Source organism: Temnothorax longispinosus, chromosome 6 (assembly GCF_030848805.1).
Source record: "Temnothorax longispinosus isolate EJ_2023e chromosome 6, Tlon_JGU_v1, whole genome shotgun sequence".
In the NCBI taxonomy this organism is placed as follows: Eukaryota; Metazoa; Arthropoda; class Insecta; order Hymenoptera; family Formicidae; genus Temnothorax; species Temnothorax longispinosus.
Window position 1 is genome coordinate 10,118,222 of NC_092363.1, and position 24,164 is coordinate 10,142,385.

Consider the following 24,164-nt stretch of genomic DNA (forward strand, 5'->3'; position numbering starts at 1 on the left):
AATAATAATTTCATAATAATCTAAGATGAAGATAAAATAAAAATAAAAATCCGTAAATTTATCTTAGATGAGATAAAGATAATTTTATTGTTAATTAATGTAGATAAAAGATGAGGTGATTATCGCGATTTATCTAGATAATTTTTTAGATAAATTTGAGTTTATGAAATTAAAAATGTACAGAAAGAATTACACAGATTGTAAAAGGGATATTAAAAGTAGTACTCACAATTTTATTTTAAGGATGTTCTGGATGGTTAGGTTTGGTCAGAGCCATAGAAATATTAAAAACACCGATATTAATTTTCCAGAAATCCAAAGACAAAAAATGTATAAATAGTTACGGCGAGTCTAATAAAATAACAATAATAATAATAAAAAAATAAAAATAAAAACTTAATGAAAATTTTTGAGAGTTGCCCTGAATTCAACTTAATAAAGAGAAATGTGAAAAATTATAAAATAAAGTAATTGAAAGTCCGATCACGTAATAATTTCACTGGTTTTTTTGCAATTTCTTTAAAACTATGTTGTAAATTGTTTTAAATTTTGTTGCCATATATTTTTGTTTGTTGATGATCTACTTGTGTGTGAAATATCATATTGGTAGTATTTTTTAACTTCTTTTTACATTTTTCTCTGTAACACCATAAGGTTACGTTTTAAAACTCGGATATTCAAAAATTGATAACTTTTTATCTAAATTGTGAATCGATCTGAAAGGCTCCGAACTTTGAAAGAAAATACAGAATATGATATTAAATCAAGAGACACGGTATAGTGTCTCGCGCCAAGTACACACGAAGCGAGTCCGCATCGTGACTCTTTTACGCGAACGCACGAGTTGCGAGTACCCGAGATATAACGAGTGAACGGATCAAGTTCTAAGTAGGCTTGATCGATAGCTTGGGTTTGAATTATATAATAAAAGTGTTTTTATTTTTCCGTTACGTGCCCTACGAGCGGAGATATTACGATGCAAAGTCCGAAATGTTAAACTTTACATTACAATTAAGAAACGTCGTCGTCGTTGTCGTCGTCGTCGCCATACGGTTGCTTTTGCTTCAATAGATGGCGTTTGAGAACATCTCGAGCGTCCCCCCGGACCCTTCCATGACAATGTTGCTACACTGAAAAGAGACAGCATATACGCGTACGTGTGCACTCGTCGCTCAGTGCGTTCGCGCGGACAGCGGGCTGTCAGTCATTAGTTATAACCTAGAAATACATATCGCGTTCGCGCGTAACACCGTGGTTTCTCATCGTTAAATACTACGATCGTTTAATTCCGAATTTCGGTCGCGTCACGCAAGGATCGAAGTGCCACGAAATTAGGATGTAGATGTCACAAGAGGCGAAATATCAGCGGGTCGGAGATATGTATAAGTGACAGTCGTGACCGTTACTATGTTTACGCAAGCGTTACTTTTGTATAAGTAACTTACAATAATTCACTCGTTTACGCGGGATGAATTATCGTAAGTTACTACAGAAGAACGCTCGCATAAACGTTGTGTGTGTGCGTGTGCGTGTGCGTTTGCGTGTGCGTTTGCGTTTGCGTGTGCGTGTGCCCCTTACGGAAAGAAACTACAGCGGATTACAGAAAATTATATTACAGGAACTACATAAAAGTATTACACGAAATTACAGACTGAAGTATTGTAATATACTGTAATATTTTCGTACTATACGCTCGGATTACAGGAAAATATTACAGGAAAATAACCTGTATTCTGTCATTTAGTAGCTCCCGCTTGATTTTAGAGAATTTTCCTCTGAAATACGGTCTCAAGAAGATATTTTAAAATCTAGAGGAATATCCTCTAACCATGAGACACTAAACTTAAGAGTCCTCTTAATACTAGAGGACACTGATTTCCGATATTCACCCGGCATAAAAAAAAATATTTTTTTTGAAATTTTATTACTATTTTATAACTAAATTTGTTTCTTAAGATACAGTCTATGATTATAAATATTTTCTTGTATTTGAAAAACCTTACCTTGGTGGGATTCGAACTCGGGACCTCTGGATCGTGAGCCAACTGCCTTACGTGGTAGACTACTTCTTAATTTGATGTAAGTGTTATATATAGTCTACATATGTCATAACCAGCGCAAATATATAATTTTTCAAAAATCATCTTAAGAAACAAATTTCCCCACTTATCAGTAGAATATTTTTTTTTTGTGAATATCTTGCCGATATTACAGGATAATAATAGCCTGTAATATCACTGTGGAATTATAGGAAAATAATCTGTAATGTATAATTATAATATATATAAGAAAAATATATATTTATATGATGTCAAAATGGCGAATACCCTGTATACACACTGATACTTTATATTTTTTTATATTTATTTACTTATAAAATATGAAATTAAAAAATAATAAAATGTGGTTAAAAAGTGATACATTAAATCTAATAAATTTCAAACAATATTTATAGAAATAATTTATATACAGCTGCATTGAAGTAAAAGTATATTATATATGGAGGGGTAAAAACCACAGTGGTGTAACTCAAATTTTTAAAAATTTTTTCTCGTGTGCATAGATGCAATTTGTACAATATATAAATTGCATCTATGCACACGAGAAAATATTTTTAAAAATTTGACTTACACCACTGTTGTTTTTACCCCTCCATATATGAGGCTCGCTATTTCAAATTTCATGGATTACTGGTAGCATTACGTTTAATACACGCGTGTAGTAGTGTATTACACATTTTGTAGATTACATGTGTAGTCTACTACACAAGTCACTTACCATACGTGTAGTATATTACACATATAATGGATTACACGTGTAGTCTACTACACAAGTCTAGTACACGTGTAGTCTACTACACTTACCACACGTGTAGTGTATTACACATATAGTGGATTACACGTGTAGTGGATTTTACACTTCATAATTAGACATGTATTCCATATTACAGGAATTTCACGCACTAAAGGAATTACAGCGTGTAATAACTACAGATTATTGCGTTCCTTTCTGTGATAACTACAGGGGGTCCTGTAGTAACTACACAAGTGTAATATTTACTGGCTGTAGTTTCTTTCCGTAAGGGGCGCGTGCGTGCGTGCGTGCGTGCGTGCGTGCGTGCGTGCGTGCGTGCGTGCGTGCGTGCGTGCGTGCGTGCGTGCGTGCGTGCGTGCGTGTGCGTGCGTGCGTGCGTGCGTGCGTGCGTGCGTGCGTGCGTGCGTGCGTGCGTGCGTGCGTGCGTGCGTGCGTGCGTGCGTGCGTGCGTGTGCGTGCGTGCGTGCGTGCGTGCGTGCGTGCGTGCGTGCGTGCGTGCGTGCGTGCGTGCGTGCGTGCGTGCGTGCGTGCGTGCGTGCGTGCGTGCGTGCGTGCGTGCGTGCGTGCGTGCGTGCGTGCGCGTGCGTGCGTGCGTGCGTGCGTGCGTGCGTGCGTGCGTGCGTGCGTGCGTGCGTGCGTGCGTGCGTGCGTGCGTGCGTGCGTGCGTGCGTGCGTGCGTGCGTGCGTGCGTGCGTGCGTGCGTGCGTGCGTGCGTGCGTGCGTGCGTGCGTGCGTGCGTGCGTGCGTGCGTGCGTGCGTGCGTGCGTGCGTGCGTGCGTGCGTGCGTGCGTGCGTGCGTGCGTGCGTGCGTGCGTGCGTGCGTGCGTGCGTGCGTGCGTGCGTGCGTGCGTGCGTGCGTGCGGTGCGTGCGTGCGTGCGTGCGTGCGTGCGTGCGTGCGTGCGTGCGTGCGTGCGTGCGTGCGTGCGTGCGTGGTGCGTGCTCTGCGTGCGTGCGTGCGTGCGTGCGTGTGCGTGCGTGCGTGCGTGCGTGCGTGCGTGCGTGCGTGCGTGCGTGCGTGCGTGCGTGCGTGCGTGCGTGCGTGCGTGCGTGCGTGCGTGCGTGCGTGCGATCATCAATATATCATATAATATTATATATTAGAAGGTGCGCATTGCGCAACCAAAATCACACACGTATGCATATGCTGTCTTGTAAATGTCTTGTAAATTTCCGTCTTGTAAAAGTTGAAGAAAACGAGAAAGTGATCTGTAGCGCAATTAATTGAATCGAGTCCATTATATTATTTGTGATAGACGTTGATTTTATATCTTATAGTCTGGAAATATTAATTATTCACGAAAGCAATAACAACAAAATAAATTTTGGTAAATTTTATATTCGTATTCAGCAATCTCTAACATTTTAAAAAATAAATAAATTAAATATGTTCTTCTCACACACAAAAAAGATTAGACTCTAAAAGGATTAATTAATATTTAAACAAAATATATCACAATAAAAATTATAATAGCAAAGTTTTTGGAAGTGGACAAACCAGTTTATATTTTTAATATAACATTAACATAATTATTTTTTAAACCACCTTTAACTGCAATAATTAATTATTTATATTTAACTATTAATTATTAATAATTATTAATAATTTTAATTATTAATAATTATTAATAATTTTTAAAATAAGTAATTTATCTAAGTAGAGACTAATTATTTTTTATTGAAAAAAATAATTATTATTTTTTACTAATTATTAATTTTTAAATAAGTAGTAATTTATTTTTGACAAACTATTAATTATTTTAATAATAAAGAATTTATTTTTACTAATTACAAATTTGCAAAAAAAATTAATTTATGTTTACCTAAATACTAACTTTTACGAACTAGAAATTTTTCTCTGACAAATCAAGAGACACGGTAGTGTCTCGCGCCAAGTACACGCGGAGCGAGACCAACCGTGACTCTTTTACGCGACGCGACGGGTTGCGAGGACCCGAGATGTTGAGATCTCGATAACGAGTGAACGGATCAAGTTCTAAGTAGGCTTGATCCATAGCTTGAGGTCGAATTAGGGGGGGGGGGGGTTTCTCTTATAATATTCCGCTACGTGCCCTACGAGCGGAGATATTGCGACGCAAAGTCCAAATGTGAAAACTTATTTTTAAGATACTCCTCCTCCTCCTCTTCCTCCTCCTAACGCCGACGTCTCAATATTATTATGATTATTTTAGAGAAACGTCACTTTCACTTTTTCGACGCTGGCGGCGCAGGTATCGCCTGTTTCGATATCGCGCGCGTATTTCAAAATTAGGTCGATAGACTTATCGGTCAGGAGGAAGATTTCTATTTAGGTAAATTAGGTATATATATATAATATATATATTGAGTCAATTGCTTCATGTTTATCTGGAGAGATTTCGTATCCTTACATTGTATTACCACCGCTGCCGGAAAAGAAGGTTCTCTACGCTTGGCAGAAAGTGCCGCTAGGGAATTTTTAAGTCAATTCTTATGAATCAAGCTTGAATTCGATGTCTAGGTATCCCAGGTTGCCGATGACGAGGTCCAGATAGTGCGCTTCATAGTTTTCGGTGTCCAGTTGTAATAATACGTTGAATTCGATGTCTACGTGTCCCAGGTTGCCGATGACAAAGTCCACATAGTGCGCTCCGTAGTTTTCGGTGTCTACGTGTATTAATACCTTGAATTCGATGTCTAGGTGTTCCAGGTTGCCGATGACGAGGTCCACATAGTGCGCTCCGTAGTTTTCGGTGTCTACGTGTATTAATACCTTGAAATTGATGTCTAGGTGTCTCAGGTTGCTGATGACGAGGTCCAGATAGCGCGCTCTGTAGTTTTCGGTCTCTAAGTGTAATAATACCTCGAATTCGATGTCTACGTGTTCCAGGTTGCCGATGACGAGGTCCACATAGTGCGCTTCGTAGTTTTTGGTGTCTAGGTGTATTAATAACTTTAAATCTGAATGTAGGACACGTAGATATCGAATTCGAGGTATTAATACACGTAGACACCGAAAACTACGAAGCGCACTATGTGGACCTCGTCATCGGCAACCTGGAACACGTGGACATCGAATTCAAGTATTAATACACCTGGACACCGAAAACTATAGAGCGCACTATGTGGACCTCGTCATCGGCAACCTGGGACACCTAGACATTGAATTCAAGCTTGATTCATAAGAATCGACTTAAAAATTCCCTAGCGGCAGAATTAAAATTATGTCATGACATAATAAAAATCGCTGAATTAAAATTATGTCTAGACATAATAAAAATTGGATGAATTAAAATTATGTCTGACATAAAAATAATTCCGCATTTTTATTATGTGTATACACATAATTTTAATTCATACAATTTTTATTATATGTACACATAATTTGTTTTCGAATAAACGTAAAACGTATTTGTTATAATATCCATTATTGAAAATCGATATGCGCAACAAAAGCTCTTGTATATCATCATTAATTATGTTATTATTTATTATATATATTTCTATCCATATATTTTCAGTATTATTGTTACATTAGAAAAATTAACACAGGTTGTATTTTTGACCAAACTGACATTTATTCTTACGTTAACTCGACGTTTCGACACTGGTTTTGTGTCCTTATCAAGAGATTTCTATCTCATATTGTTCGCAAATTGCATTAGCTACCCACAAAGTTCTTGCAGTTCTACTAACATTGTCAAATCTTAAAAAAGTCGCACTCCAGAGCGAGCCGCAGTCATGATGTGAACGGAATCGACCGGTGACACGTCGTTCCGGATCGAAAGACAGCGACTGACTGTTTTTAAGATTTGACAATGTTAGTAGAACTACAAGAACTTTGTGGGTGGCTAATGCAATTTGCGAACAATATGAGATAGAAATCTCTTGATAAGGACACAAAACCAGTGTCGAAACGTCGAGTTAACGTAAGAATAAGTGTCAGTTTGGTCAAAAATACAACCTGTGTTAATTTTTCACTGACAAAGCAAAGAATTTTGGAAAATTAGAAAAATTATTGGCATTTAGGATACGAATCTTTTTCCGTTAGTTTGTAAGTTTCATGATTAAAAAGATCATGTCGTAATATTATTAACATATACCTAAGATTTATAGAATCGTTATTAATTTTATTATATATCTCAATTGCGCGAATCTCAAATATGTTTTGTAAAAATCATGCATAATATTCCTATGCAAAAATACTTGTTTAATTATTTCTTCCTATTGCATTTAAGTATAGAAAAATATACAATTTCTATGTGTTTGCACTTTATATTTAATGAGCAGGCAATTAAATATTTATGATTCAATTTGCGTCTATGTCTCTTTGTTGACTGACATAGTTATATACTTTTAAATCTTTTTCTTTTCTGAAATTCAATCAATTGAATAGCAAAAACTACGTTATCATATTATATATTTTTGGTACGTAGTGTGCAAATGTATTTTGAAATGAAGATTATATATTTTCTACTGAATTATTTACACACACGTGCGGTTTCAGAGAATCATTTTTCGCCAACTCAAATATGTTCCTACTCAACTGTCAAAATATAAAAGATAATTTTATCTAGTTGTGACATTCGCTCGAATTCCCGAAATAATTTTCAAGGATGTGAGTACGAATATATATATATATATATATATATATATATATATATATATATATATATATCGTACTATTTAATATTTATAATTAATAGAAAATTATAAACGATGCGTTATGTATGAGAAATTTAACAGAATTGCTTTTATCAAATAGAATTAATTTGCGATTAGTTGAAGGAAATAAAAGAATAAACAAATCAGGTAAATTTCAGACACATGTTACAGGTGTTCATCTGTAATTATCAAAAATATCGATACCTGAAGACATCGGTACATATACAGTTGCGAACAACATTCAGTAAGACACGCGAATAAAAATAAATAAAGAATTTTACAGTTAATGACTTATTAACAATAATCATGCTATATTGCGATTATGTTTTATGTTGAAATTGAAAAATATATACAAGGTGTACAACTAAAAGGGTTACAGATTATTATTTTTAAAAAACTAAGCAAAATATTAAATTGTTGTTTTCTTTAGAAATAATAGTCCGTAACACTTTTAGCTTCATACCTTGTATTATATACTGTTTATAAGATTATAAGATACATTGTTTATAAGATTAAGATGCGTAACACTACAAAAAAGCGTGATATCCGTACAAAATTACCTTTTTAAAAAAAGGTAAAAAAAGGCGCCAAGTACACGTATAGTAGTGTATATATTGTTACCTCGAAAAAAAAGAAAGTGGTAGTATTATACCTCGAAAAAACCTAAGTAACAAGTGGTAGACGTAATCTTTATATCTCGAAAAATCTCGAAAAAATCTAAGCAGTAGTATTTTTATTTCCGAAAAATTATAACCCAAGTGATACACATCACAAAATTATGTTACCTTATCAAAAAGAAGAGTCGCGCTTCAAGTGATCTATTACAATTACAAAAAAGAAATGATATCTCTTTAAATTACAGCGCCAATTACAGAAAGAACATATATATTGCCTCAAAAAATAATTGTTGCATTACTTTGAAAAATCTTTACATTGTGTCAATTAGAAAAGAATGTATGATAACAATTTTATAAGATTAAAAAATTTTATTTAAATTTAACAAGGGAATACAAGATATTTAAATACAAAGTTTACATGTGTATTTTTTAGTGGTCACAAAGAATTACAGAGGTAATAGTACAAAATACAAATATTTTATTAAAATATTTAATCCAACGAGGGAATACAATTTGTATTTAAATATAAAGTTTATATATGTATTTTTCAATAGAATAAAAGATTTAATCACAAAGAATTACAGAGGTAACAGTACAAAATAAAAATATTTTATTAAAATACATAAATTTTTCTTGTAAAAAAACTCTTATTTAAAATTTCGAGGTCTAGCAGCGCCAAGTTTTTTTACAAGAAAAATTTATGTATTTTAATAAAATATTTTTATTTTGTACTGTTACCTCTGTAATTCTTTGTGATTAAATCTTTTATTCTATTGAAAAATACATATATAAACTTTATATTTAAATACAAATTGTATTCTCTCGTTGGATTAAATATTTTAATAAAATATTTGTATTTTGTACTGTTACCTCTGTAATTCTTTGTGACCACTAAAAAATACACATGTAAACTTTGTATTTAAATATCTTGTATTCCCTTGTTAAATTTAAATAAAATTTTTTAATCTTATAAAATTGTTATCATACATTCTTTTCTAATTGACACAATGTAAAGATTTTTCAAAGTAGTGCAACAATTATTTTTTGAGGCAATATATATGTTCTCTCTGTAATTGGCGCTGTAATTTAAAGAGATATCATTTCTATTTTGTAATTGTAATAGATCACTTGAAGCGCGACTCTTATTTTTGATAAGGTAACATAATTTTGTGATGTGTATCACTTGGGTTATAATTTTTCGGAAATAAAGATACTACTGCTTAGATTTTTTCGAGATTTTTCGAGATATAAAGATTACGTCTACCACTTGTTACTTAGGTTTTTTCGAGGTATAATACTACCACTTTCTTTTTTGTCGAGGTAATTATGAATTCTTTAAGTAATCTCTGTACTTCACTTTTACCTAAATATTATTAATTTTTATGCAATTAGTAATTTTTTGATTTGCTAATTTAATAAAAATTTAATTTATTGTTATTGCTAATTTTGTGAAAAATTTTTTGCCGATCCCTGATGCTTAACGCCACAAAACGATATCACACGTACAAAATTATCTTTTTCATAAAAAGTAAAAAAAAGGCGCCAAGTACACGCAATGTACTTTGTAAATTCAAAAATCTAACAGTTTTATTTCTCCTTAACAAAATTATTATATCACAAAATTATGTTACCTAACTTAACCCAAGTAACATGTATTTCAAAAAAAGATATGACATCTTTAAATTGTGCCAATTGCAAAGAAAATATATATATTGCTTTGAAAAATAATTGTTGTGCAATTACTTTAAAAAAATAAAATTCAACTGGTACATATCTTTGTGTTCCTATTAAATGATCTTCCTATTCCAACCCAAGTGGTAATAGCTTCTTAATTCTCCTTAATAAAATTATAATATTACAAAGAATCGTTTTAATCACAAAGAATTTAAGAGGTAACAGTACAAAATAAAAATATTTAATTAAAATAAAATAAATGTTTCTTGTAAAAAAACTTGGTGCTGCTAGACTTCAAAATTTAAACATTAAAATTTAAACATTAGTACTAAAATTTTTGATTAAATAAAAAAACATAATTTAGGGAAGAATGTGACGAGAGTAAAAAAGCAGCGCCAAATTTTTTTACAAGAAAAATTTATTTTATTTTAATTAAATATTTTTATTTTGTTCTGTAATATTATAATTTTGTTAAGGAGATTTAAGAAGCTATTACCACTTGGGTTGGAATAGGAAGATCCTTTAATGGGAACACAAAGATATGTACCAGTTAAATTTTATTTTTTTAAAGTAGTTGCACAACAATTATATTTCAAAGCAATATATATATATTTTCTTTGCAATTGAAGCAATTTAAAGATTTCACATTGTGCGCGCATGGTCAAAGGAGTCGCGAGTAAGAAGGAACTTTGAATTTAATGTCAAAGTCTTACTCAGTATGTAAAAGTCTATAATGAAATTAACAAACTCCTTTATCACTCACTGGCGAAGTAAAAGTACTTTATTTGTTTTCTATAATAAAAATTATTATATACAGTATTTACAAAGTATTTACAGTATCTTTATGCTGCGAGCCACAGACAGATAGTTTCGCGAACGACGGATATTCCCGCGCGTGAAGCAAGTACACGATAACCGCAAGCAACGGATATACGAGAGACTTTATTAGATACCTATACGTTCGCCAGAATACTTTGGTCGAATGCGGGCTCGCGCGCGAAGGTCCGGGGTTTTATTCTCACAACTTCAGAATTTTCTCGAATCCTCCGGACCCCCGGTAACGAGCCGAAAAATCAGCTGAGCCAATCAGCTGTCGACCTCCGAAGAAATTCGTATTTGACAAATGTCAAACTGATCTTGAGGCCGGCAACTGATCAGCTGTTTTGAAATATCGCTCGCTCGCTTTGCCCCGGGTGTATGCCTCGCGCACCGAGTCCCCGAGACAAAGGAGCGAGTCGGTATATAGGCAAAAACTGAGCTCTGTTTTTCTGCCCTTCCAGTGTACCAGGAAATATGATGTTATTTCTGCGAACGGATCTATTCTTACTTTAAATTTAGACAACTTTAAACTGAAAGGCAGAATTTGACAGAAATTATTTGGAAGAATGATTATTTTAATTCGCGGTATTAATTAACCGCCGCGACGCCGGTTTTTGGTTCAATCGCGAACACACATTTTTTTTTGAAATACATGTTACTTGGGTTAAGTTAGGTAACATAATTTTGTGATATAATAATTTTGTTAAGGAGAAATTAAACTACCACTTGGGTTAGATTTTTGAATTTACAAAAGACATTGCGTGTACTTGGCGCCTTTTTTTACCTTTTTGAAAAAGGTAATTTTGTTTTTATCAACTTCGTAGCATTTTGAACCATCCACAACACCCTTAATTTTTTATTTCTCAAAAATAAAAGTTTTTCGAATGTTTTGTCTAAGATAAGAAGACGTTTTGACGGGACACTTATTATTTGTTGTGCTAAACTAAAAAGGCGCTCTATTGGCACCGCTTTAAAAAAAATCCGTTTGATTTTATTTGCAGTACCTAGGTCAAGTCAAACCTGCATTTACTTTATTAAATAAATCTCGAGACTATAATTTCTAATGGAATTAGAGTACGCTATTTCCAGATTTACGATATGGGAAAACTTGCAAAAAATCCATTTCGCATGATAACACAGAAACATTGAAAGAGATGCAAATGTGCTCTCTACAATAAGTCAATATCTACCCCTTAATCGGGGGATCCTTTATGTAATCTCGAGTTCTTAGAACCCTTAAAATTATTTTGTTTTTCCCTTAAAAAGAATACCTTCTTTTAAAGAGGAATATGTAGGGTGATCGGGATCGAACTCATGATCCCTAGCATATGAGTCTATCACGTGAACTACGAGACATCCCACCTATTAGCACCGATGGCCGGGATGTATTATATTTAAGAAAAATATTGTTAACATTTGGAAAATTTATAAGAGATTGGAATTGCTACGATTTAGATTCCAAATACAAAATTGCTTCGATGTTACCATTAATAATTGTTTGCTTATTAATTTTTTTTTTTCAATATTGCAGAAGAAATCTTCCTCACCGCTACTACTAGAAATTGATCTGTTTTCGAGTGTAATGACACATTCTTGCAGTATAAATAATCTAAATATATTCTTCCAAAAATATGTCTTTACACAATTGGGTTTTTGAACGTAATTTTTTTTATTATATATTTAAAAAGTTTATATGCATATGTTTTATAGAAAAAAAGTTTTTCTTTTTTCCCATAATATTAACGGAGTTATAGGTTTTATAAAATATTACTTCAAACTCATAGCCGATGACGCGCCGATCACGCCCGAAGTTACCCGAGCGGTTTGTGACGTCACAATGTTATATGCCGTATACGATATCTATTGAGATTTCGATCTTTTAATAGAAATGACAATAATTAAAACGTATAGGACGTGTTCCGTCCCTCTCTCTGGTAGTACAATCAAAAGTACACCAAATAAAGTGTTCGCGACAGTGCCACAAGACGTGAAACTTCGTCAAAAGTGGTTTAATGCCGTTCGGAGAGACAACCTCAAAAACAGCAAATCGAACTTCTTTACTGTGAAGACCATGCTCCGAACCTTATGTTCAGGACATAAGGCCCTTGCACAATGCCAGGCAACAGGCAATAGGATCAAGGAATAGAAATCAGAAATCATGTATAAGTGCAGAATAAACAGTTACGCAGGTAAAATAGACATGGAGTTTCCGTCATGTTGAAAATTCTGTGCTTGCCTGTTGGCAATCAATCATAGCATTCGAGTTTTTTAGGTTGTAATTAACGTATTTTTGGTTATTTCCTGTTCCTATTGCCTGTTGCCTGACATTGTGCAAAGGTCTATACTCGACATTTCACAATGCAGAGATCTCCTTCACGTCTTAGTTGGACATAATCTACAGCTGCATCTCCGTAGCTCACACGACAGTTCCTTTAAATAATTTATTGTTATAAAAATCTCGTAGTAATGTTATTTGTTAATGATCAGTTACACATTAAAATGTAATTATTTTAACCGAATAAGTAACATTAACTTCGCCAGTTAATAATTCACAATTGAGAATTTAATTGACTATACTGGCAATAATTATAATCGTGGTAACGATTATAATCATCATGACAAATTATCACCGAGTTTCGACCAAAGATTCTGGTCATTCTAAAGTTGATCTAATTTTAGATGCTTATAACATCTAAAATTACATCAACTTTAGAATGACCAGAATCCTTGGTCGATACTCAGTGACGATTTGTCACGACGATTATAATCGTTACCACGATAATCATTGCCAGTATAGTCAATTAAATTCTCAATTGTGGTAATTATTTTACTTATAATGAAGCTTTGGCACAACGTATTTCTGGAGCATTGAAACGATTGTCATCTCTGAGAAACTCTAGCATCGTAAAATGTCAATTTGCGGCAAATTATTACTATTTGGTTTCACGAAGCCTTTTTCACACAATACTCCGTCGAAATTCGGCTAAATGATCAAATTTATTAATAATTTTAAGTCGTTTTGGAGAGCTGTAATTCTATAAACACATCGTATCCAATTTTCGTGGCGTGACCATATAACATCGTGACGTCACGAGCCCGTACGCCAATCGCGTGGCGTTTCATGATCACGTGACAAAACTTGAATTTTTACGTCGATAAAATTATTAATAATAATTCACAGGTTTACACAAAAAATTTTATTTTTATTTTTGTGTTTTGGTGTTATTATAATACACGTTTACATAAAAAAATTTAAATGTATAATTTTTTTTTCAACAACCCAATTTTATACCTACATATAACGTTCTGGAATCTAGTTTAATTTAAATGGCGGTAAAGAAATAGCAGAAAGACTGAAAATCTTACTATCTTAAGTAATTTTTAGATAAGATGACATGATTTTTCACCTAAGATGAAGATGAATATACTTTGTATTTTTTCATCCAGATAAGATAAAGATGATTCCATTTCTTTATTTGCAAATAAAGAAATGGATGATTATCTAGATAATTTTATCTAGATACCAGCAAACACTGTAAGAACTTTGAATAAATATGAGAAAATCGCGCATATATTTATTAGAAATTTTCATATATACGCAGATACTGAAATATTCTGAAAATCCTCATCCAATTATTTCTGAGGGTATCTGAGAAATTTTTACATATTTTTTAAGAATTTTTTATAAATCTAAAATATGACAAATTTTTTTATGCAGGATGTACTTTTCTATCACATAAAAACCATCCTTACATAAAAATCATAAACAACTAAACCATAACGAGAAAATCTTTATTTTTATAATCGACGTTTGGCTAGTGTCGTGTTCTAAGTTGATATAATCTTAGATATTTACATACATAAACATCTCATTTTTATTAAATTAAATTATTAAATTTATTGCGAAAAATATTACCTCAGCCAGGATCCGAACCTGGAACTTCCCTCATTCCGTGTTGGGCGTCGTACATTTAGAAACGACCAAAACCCATGGTCGAAAAAGGCGTGACAATTAATCCGACCAAAACCAATGGTTGAACTGTCACGACACTAGCCAAACGTTGTCGATTATAAAAATAGAGATTTTTCTCGTTAATCAATTATTGGCGAAACAAAAACATATACTAAACCATTTAAATTGAAAGATTTTTAATAATTTTTCTAGAAAAAATGGATGCGATTTAGTAAAAAGTTTGCTTAATTTTAAACAAATTTCGGGTGTTTATGCAAGTAAAATATACGATAAAATATAAAAAAATATAAAGTTGATATTAATGACGTATCATCGATATTTTAGCGTTATTAATATTATTGTATAAAAATTTAAAACAATCGATTTTACCACGTATTTAAAATATGCAATTATTTAAACAATAATTAATTAAAACTAAATAAAACATTTGTATTGGCAAATACAAAATATTCTCTATTAATTTTTGTATTAATTATAGCACTTCAAACATAGATTGTATAACTTGGCGATTTATATTTTTTAACAAAAATACATGATATACATAAATTAATAATAATTTACAATTGGAATAATTGACAAGCAGCAGAGTACGCAGAAATTAAAATTAATAATTTATACATTTAAAAGAAAATTTCAGCGAGAAATAATTTTTCTCGAAGTACTTAAAGTATAGCATATATACGCGCGTAACAAAGAGAAAAACTTAGAATTCTGTAAATTGTTTTTGTTCCGCTCAAGGACTCGAAACCCTGAAATCGGTGTCACATAAGGACAAGTGCAGAGAACTGTAACGAAAGAAGGCAGCCTTTCTTTATTTTTTTCCTCGACGGAATTCTGTCTCTTGATCAGATTTCTTGGGATATAATACAATATAATTCGTAATAAATATGAAATTTAATTTTTTACAAATAATATGCTTCTTTAATATTGAGTTTTCTCGTCTTTATCGTCAAGAATTTATTTCTTCATTCAAGAATTCAAGAAATAGTCATCCAAATTAAATATTTAAGTAAAAAAATTTTGTGCTGTTCGCACGAAAAACTTTGAAAAAATTACAGATGTTTTACAAGTGTTTATTAAAAAATTAATTCGGTTTTAACATTTTTTTTTATTAAGCGGTATCCATAATTAATGTAGAGAATCTAAGCCGATTTTTAGTACTTTTTGAATTTTTTTTTAAAAAACCTAAATTTGAGAAAGTTATAGCTTGCTAAAGTTTCTTTGATGACGGCAACTTCAAAAGGTATGACGTCATTACTTATATAAAGTATGACGTCACAGCACACTTTCGTGTACTATATTTTCTTCAATTTTGAAGATATTGCAAAAATTCAAAAAGTTTACAAAGAAAGTATGCCATGATCTATCAGACCGCTTAATAAAAAAAATTCATGTTAAAACCGAATTATGTATGTGGTGTATATGTATTAATATATTTTATGATCTCTAAACAAGATTTCAGTTGGTTGATAATTATTACTTTTACGGTTTTTGCCTTTTGATTTTTAAGCCAAAAATTAGTTACTATATGATGAAATCAATAAGATGAAATGCGCACAGTCAAAAAGCGAGCTCGTATCGTCATACTTGGCTGTGTTCAAAAAGCACTCATTAGGATTTCACTAAATAACATGCATCGATTACAGAACGGAATAAAACCTGAAACTTGACTGTAAACTCGCGTTTCATTATACATGCTTATGCTTATACCTTTTCACTCACACCTCATATTATGAGTCATTCGAAAGTATGTCATTGTTTGCGTATCCGACGTTGTATGTCATCAACATGTGAGATACGTGCGACAGATAACGATTTCTGAAGGTAGAAAGAAAGAAAGAAATCGATTCTAATTTCTCCGCCAAAGTATATGTTGATGAGACTTCTTGCGATTATACAGCACAGCGTCTTATACGTACTAAAGACGATGGTACAATTTTATTGCCCAAGTAGAAAAGCTTGCCTAATCAAAAACGCAGTATTATTTTAGCATCAATGCCGATACCATCTGAAACACTCGTTTTAAATCGCTGAAACTTTCTTATCTCTCACGCGGTTGTGATTTTATAGTGCACAGGCTATCTATTTTGTGGTCGCCGCGACTTTCTCGCGAGTCGTAGTCAGAATCCGAGATATCGCGCATAAAACGTGACCTTAAATAGGCGCGTGACAAAAAGTCATTATATCGTGCACAATACGCGGAGGGCGACCGGGTGTTACGCTCGAAGGTAACTCGCAAGGTGACTGAACTCGTCCTGCCCGTTTTGTTTCGACACGGTTTGCCGCTTTGTGTTTAGTAATACCGACGAGCGTTTTTTCCTAATCATGCTCTTTTTACATGAAATGACTAATATTGGAAACTCGCGGTTTCGCATTAAACGCGATTAATCGCGTCCAGCGGCGTGGCAGCCTGACCTATGAAAGTTAATCATATTTACACTGCTGCATTCTTCCACGGTCGCATGTATATGTAGCATATATCCTATCAATCAATCAAAAAGTTCAACATTTAAAAGTCTGACGAAATAATATCGTGTGTTATGCGCGAGGTTATGCGAATGATATTAAAAGAAGTACGCACGTATAAATATATAATTAATCTTTTAAGTTGTCTTTCTTTTGCTTAGAAGCAGATAATTAATATCTTGCTCTTTCATGATATTCAATTTATTTAATCTGAGACTAATTCACCTGATTTTTACATTTTAACAGTGAGAAAATAAAGCTCAGTTATAGTAGTTTTCGTTACTTATCGAGAATCTATAACCATTTCTTTTAATTCCCTTACTTTTTAGAAAATATTGACTAAATGCATACAGAATATGTCATTTTATCTTTCCCTGGCGAATTACTTGAAAAGTCCGAACTCGACAGGTAAAAATGTTTCATTCAAAAGTTGTATGATCTGGAGAAGAACAAATACTAAAATCAATTTTCTATAAAATCGATTTTTAAGGTCATATGAAGGTCATCGTCATTTTTTAATGGAATTACATGATTTTTTTTTACATAATATGAATCTTTTAGTTATTCAATATATGTATAAAAGTATTAAAGTAGTGTTGTCAAAGAATCAATAGTTCACAAGATATTTTATAATTTAAATCAAAATATGCCAGAATAAAATGTCTTATATTTGACCTTTAAAAATAATTTTTTCGAAAATTGATTTTACCATATTTGCTCTTTTCCAGATCATACAACTTTTTTGAAATACTGTTATAGATACAAGACATTTGTCTGCCAAGCTCAGTTTTTGAGTAATTCGCCTTCGGAGAAGATAAAAATGAGACACCCTGTATACATAATAATCTCAAATACTAATAAACTGCAGGACAATCATTAATATACACTATTATTGTTCGGGCGCGCACTAAACGCGCCGAACGAATCGCCGAATCCGTTCCGCGAGAACGCGAGATAATTACGAATGGCTTCGTTCAGCCCTTTAACTATGAGACGACCGGGGTTTCAGTTAACCGCGGACTCGATCGCTTGTTAGGAAGTTGAGTGGAAGGCCCAAAAGACAGCAATTGATTTATAATACATATAAACTTTATTCGATATAGTAAAACAAAACTGACGAAACGCGAGGTATACAGATAAATTAGTGCGACTACACTCGGCGCGCTGCGACTTGTAGTGTGAAGCGCGGTGTTACAAAGGAGCGATTCTACCGAAACGCGGCTTTACAGAAACGCGGTAGAAACGATAAACTGTATCGCGAATGCAATTGTCGCGGTGTGACGGAGTTGCGAAACGCGGTCTTACGTCCGATGCCTATAGAGACGCGGTAGGTAGAGACGGCAGGAAGCGAAGCACCGGGAACACGACAGCGAGAGGGCTCGCTACGAGGCCGAGTGGGCTCGACCCCGCGGGATCGTGATCGTCGGTTGGGTAGGCTGGAGTTCGGGGACACCTGAGAGCACTCAGTCGAGACTCGGAGCACCGGACCTCGTTTTGTGTGTCGCCCTAGGAAGTTGGATAGGGTAGGCTTCGTCGAAGGCAGCAGAGAGCCGGAGATAAGACGAAGTGCTGGCTCCTGTCGGAGCGCCGACTTAAATACCCCGGCGCGGCGGGTTCGTTGGAAGGGAGGCCGGCGGTCGGGCGAGCCGCGTGGGGATGCTGACGCGCGCTCGCCTTCGGCGCGGATCGGCTTCTTCCGGCGGTTCCGAACTTATCGAGCATTTTGTGTGAGAAGCAAACGAAAAGTATATCGCAGTACATATAACGGTTAGATATACGTTTCTTACGACAATAGATTGCGGGAATCCCGAACAATTATAATTAATAATAGCGACTTTTAATTGGGGTATAACAATTAACACCTAGATGATCGTGTCCGCAAAAACGACTAACCATAAGTAGCTATTCCCGGATTAAGATTGGAATAACGCAACTATTTATTTTGAAGCTATAATATTTATAAATTATAAATTTAAAATTTTATGTTTTTTTGCTTATTCATATTTTGATCTTGATGTATTCTTATCTTTATTTTACTTCTGATAAAAAATGTTTTGATTCATAGGAGGAGAACATTAGGCCAATGAAATTAGCGATCGATCGACCGTCGGAGAAGTTCTTGGGTTTTCTACACAAATACTATGGACTCTCGAAGATTATTCCGCAGAACAATAAATTCGTCGTTTTTGAAGGATTCTTCGATGACGGTACGTAATTACTACTTTTGCATACATTTTTATTGAATTACGTGTGACAAATGGAAAAATTTAATAACTTATTAATATAATAATCCATATTAATTCTATTATATTCCTGATATATCTATAATCTTTTTTTATCATTACAAATACATGTGATAAAGAACTTAGCAAACAAATGATAAACCAAACGATTGCAATAATTTCTGTGATTGTAATAGTTTTCTATGCTTACATTGACTTATAAGTACAGTGATTATTCCGCCTTCATGGTTGTGAATAATCAAGGACATGGAGCGTGTGAGCAAAGGAAGGAAGGGGTAGTGCGAAAACTAGGAGACTCCCTCGTTAATCCTGTAATAATAGAATAAGGCTGAAATAGGCCGCACCATTTCTCTTTCGCCTGAGAATTATTATAAGAAACAGTAAAATGTATTATGCCAAAGTGAAATCCATATTAAAGTGAAGATAACACTCCGATATGAAAAAAGGTACCGTGTAAAACGCTTCTCTTATGTCTTATAACAATGCGGTGCCGAGGCAGTGATTTTCGGCGAAAGATAATACCTATACATTACAGTAATATACGCCTCACGTCAAGATTCGATCTTTGCTATTTCTGCAAAATCTGTGTATCGATCGTCCTTTTCGCGCGGTTTCGTTATCAATGACACGATAAGCGCCATATGCGATTAATTCCGTAAATTCAACACGGAAACGAGATTATTTTGGAATGCCGATTACGATAACGATGATTGAAAGACAAATATAAAAAAGGTGATCGATATTCTTCTCTCCTCTGAAAATTTTTTGCTTTGTGTAACTCGTGCTCTCTCCGAAATGACCGACTTCAATTTTTCTCCCCACGATACAATCCGAGCTCCCATGACATCTTTCTCGCTGAATTTCAAGGTGTCTATCTATACGGATGGCAAGGTCAGACATTGTCGATCTGGTTCTGAAGGTCGCATCGCCCTACGAGGCGAGTCACTCGCATCGAGTCTCTCGCGTCCTAAATCGGCAATGTACGCTCTGGGAGGGTCAAAATTGCGGTCAATACCGTGCTAAGGACGGTACGATCGATCAAGCTCCGTCCTTAGACGGCCGAGCCACTGCTTGAGTCATATTTATGCTAATTATGTACAATCCACTCTAATTTTATTGATAATGCGTTGACAAGAAATCGATGGAGCGTTTTTTATACGCTAGAAAATGGAGCATTAAACATGGGAAAAAAATGCGATCGCAAAACAATGAGTGGCACCAATTAATACGACGAAACGGTAACTGGTATATTTAACGGATATCGTCAAGTGTAGAGCTACTTAAAGATTGATTGAAGAGAACCCCGGTGTTTGTGTCTGTAGTCTAGTACGATATAAAGAGGATGGAAAACTAAGCGAGCGTACAAAAACAAATTTTTATAATTTGCATACATTACCCCAGTAAAACAGTACGTGGATCCACGTTATTGCTACGTGGATTCGACGTGAATTCGACGAAATTACGTGATTCGACGTGGATGTGACGTTCCTGTTTTACTGGGGTAGAAAGATGATAAAAATATGTTTCTTTAAAATACTTTCTAAACAATTTTTCGAAATTTTCGAAATACTTGATTATATCAACTTGGCAAGTAGTCGCTAAATTATAGATGCTATATCATAGTAAAAAATGGGTTTAATTATTATTTATTACTTCTCGACTTTAGTCTTCATTTTATATCATGACTGTATTATTAACTCAATTTTATCGTTTACTTCCTCTTGAGATATGACTTGTCATTCAATGTTTTACTACGGCTTTATTTTTTATTCTCATATTCTCTGGATTATTTGGACTATGATCATTAGCCAAAGTTTCACTCGGATCTCCTCGCATGAAATGCACCGCTTTTAGATTAATCAATCTGGAAGTACTCATCTGGCTCATCAGAGAACATGAGATTATTTTATTTTATTTGTTACTGCATTACTGAGGATGACTCGAATCAAAGTAGAGCGGGAACGTTCGATGTATTATATATGTATAATTATGTACTATCTTATTAAAATTAAAACAATAAAGATTAAATCTGGCCATGAGAGACAACGCAGTTATTTGTACGTAATAAATCAAATTGCTGAACAACGGATTTAAAAATGATCACGATATCAATTCTCATACTTGCGTTCTCCTGATCACTTAGAGAGTTGTCTCGGAACTTTAATAATTAGACTCCTAACTAATATACATTAGACATTACACAAACAATGACATCACATTCCAACCATATGTCAACACGTTACAAGCAGATTGGCTTTCCGACTTTCCAGTCCCGAAGTATTCATTCATAGCGTAACGGAGATCGTGAGAATATTAAATTGTATTTGTTATACCGCTGATTATGTTAATAAATAAATGATTTATCATGCACAAATAATCGCGTTGACTCTCATGGCCAAATTTAATCTTTATTGTTCAGTATCGAGAGTCCTAATTATTTGATTTTTATTAACAATTAAAAATTGTTATACGAATAACTTACACACTAACAATAACCGCGTTGCACTCTCAACCCTCTTTTTCATTTGTTTCTTAATTGTTTGTTTATAAAGTTAATGAAATAAGGATCTCTAACGAAATTTAGGAACGTTGGATGTTCACATATTAGCGTCTTCCACATACATTGGGAGATATTATACAAACAGATTTGTTTGTGAAAGCTTTTGTCTTTACATTTTCATAAATTTTGTGCGTGTGATTCTCATCTGTCATCGTTTTCGTGTTCGCAGAGAGTCGAGACGTGAGGAGCAACAGATACAGCTTACTTCCTAGAGCGAGCTTGGACGACGATACGTCAGGCAACAACGAAAACAACGGAAGGAACGGTGCTAGGTAGGTGCGTCAAGTCGAACATCGTGCGATTACGAGGCGACAGATGCAAGGCGTAAAACCGTTTGCTGTTGTACGTTCTATCGGCAGGAATGCCTGGGCATACCTAATACATATACATATACATAGATATACATATATGTCATATACATATCAAAATGTCCAGGCATTCCTGCCGGTGAGTGTACAGAAGAAAATGATATATCGCTTTTCAGTCTCAACGGGATACCGTATGTGGCATCCGTTTCGCGTAGCGCATTCGGTAGATACGCCGCGGCGCGACCGCCCTGCTCCATGGCAAATGTGAGTACAACAACGTAGAGAAGTAATTCAAGTAGCTGAAAAAACCTTTTTTAAGGGGATCCTGGAGTGACGGCAATTACCGATATTTACAGTTCGCCCGATTTTCTTCAAATTGGCTTTACAGAATGGAAAACATTTATAGTTACGTTTAAAGTTACGTACAGAAATCATGTGCGAGATAAATTTAAGACTAAAAACTTAAGAAAATTGTATTTAATACTATTGGGCGGCGGTGTGGTCTAGTGGTAGAGCGCCAGACTCGTAATCTGAGGAACCAGGTTCGAGTCCACCTAGAGCCATGTATCATGGAAAAAGTTTTTTCCGAAAAACCGCGCCCCTCCGTGCAAGATGCGGAGAAAACTGGACTCCGTCTGTCGGAAGAGACGTTAAACCGTTGGTCCAAAGAGTTAAAATACCTCAGGAAAAAGTCACCAACCCGCTCGATAAGCATGGTGACTTCTATAGTTAGCGTAGGGCTGACAACCCACCTAATAAAACAAACCTGTCATGAACACATTACTATAGTAATGCAGGCCAAGGCTCTCCCGAGCTGTAGTGCCATGGATTTATTTTTTTTTTTTTTTTTTAATACTATTACTTGGTGTTGCACTTTTTGTACCTATAATACAACTGTCACTTCAAGAAAATGTTAGCTTAATATACAAATTATATAGCTTACGACTAGATCAAAGAATAGCGTTGGAAACGGGATTATTAGAAATGTCAAAATTATCGACACTTTTAATTCCGCTTAAATGGAGGCGCTTTCGGCCGTCACTCCAGAATCCCTTTTTTAAATTGCTATCGTATCTTCTTTATCAGTTCCAACGCATGTTTATAATAATTATCGCATTGCAAATGTATTTATTTACATTAAATTATAATGTGTATGGGGAATGAGGGGAGAGAGAGAGAGAGAGAGAGTTCCAAATGTGTACGTGTACATATATGTAATGTATATGACATCGCTGAAATCACCGAATTTTAATATTTGCAAAGTTTGAATGTTTATTTCTAAATGTAGAATATAATAAAATATAGCATTATTTTTTAATTTTATATATATAGAATTTAATTATATAAAAACAATTGAAATTTTTTCATTGTTGCTAAAAATATACGTAGTACGGTCCTACAATCCTATCTATCATTTCTCATTGCTATCAAATGCAATCAAACGTAAGAAATTTTGTATTGGCAAAATATGGATATGATGGATATCTGAACAGAAATTTTCTTCGTTTGAATCTAATGTTGGTGTGTATTTGGAAACTAATCGTACAATCTCGAGATTATCTCTTTTAGGCTTTGAATACTTTTCTTACCTGTATAATACGCTGCATAGCATGACTAATAATACAAATTGACGCTTTCTTTTAGATAATCCATAACACAGCGATGCTTGGTCAATCAGCCGAGCATACCGGGTGAGTATAATTCACGCAATGATCGTTGAGGTGATTGCGAGTCTGAGCCTACGAACTGTGCTTGCCTTATAATTTTCCTTTAATTATTATGCGTATAATGACAGTATTACACAGGAAAGATATTGTTGTGTGCAATAATATTCTTTTGATTGTGATATCTTGGAAGGCTATTTTCTCATTGTATGCAATAAAAATTTAATTTTTAAGAAACTTCGAGAAAAGTTTTTAGCCGTAAAGAGCAAAATGATACTCGGCGGACGTAACGCATTTTAAACAACGGAACTGTGAGAGAAAATTTATGAAAGTACGTGTTGCCTGCATTTATATTTATTTTCGCATTGTTGCACTGTAAACAAA

The 24,164-nt window shown here is 34.3% G+C and overlaps 1 protein-coding gene across 1 annotated transcript in view; it reads left to right on the forward strand.

The window, feature by feature from the left end:
- Positions 1 to 24,164, forward strand: part of LOC139815150 (alpha-tubulin N-acetyltransferase) — a 136,659-nt gene that overhangs the window by 23,630 nt on the left and 88,865 nt on the right. Inside the window, exons 4-7 of the mRNA XM_071781821.1 lie at positions 19,071 to 19,212; positions 21,978 to 22,080; positions 22,293 to 22,380; positions 23,761 to 23,807. Coding sequence (XP_071637922.1) covers positions 19,071 to 19,212; positions 21,978 to 22,080; positions 22,293 to 22,380; positions 23,761 to 23,807 — 380 coding nt within the window. The remainder of the gene's footprint in view (positions 1 to 19,070; positions 19,213 to 21,977; positions 22,081 to 22,292; positions 22,381 to 23,760; positions 23,808 to 24,164) is intronic.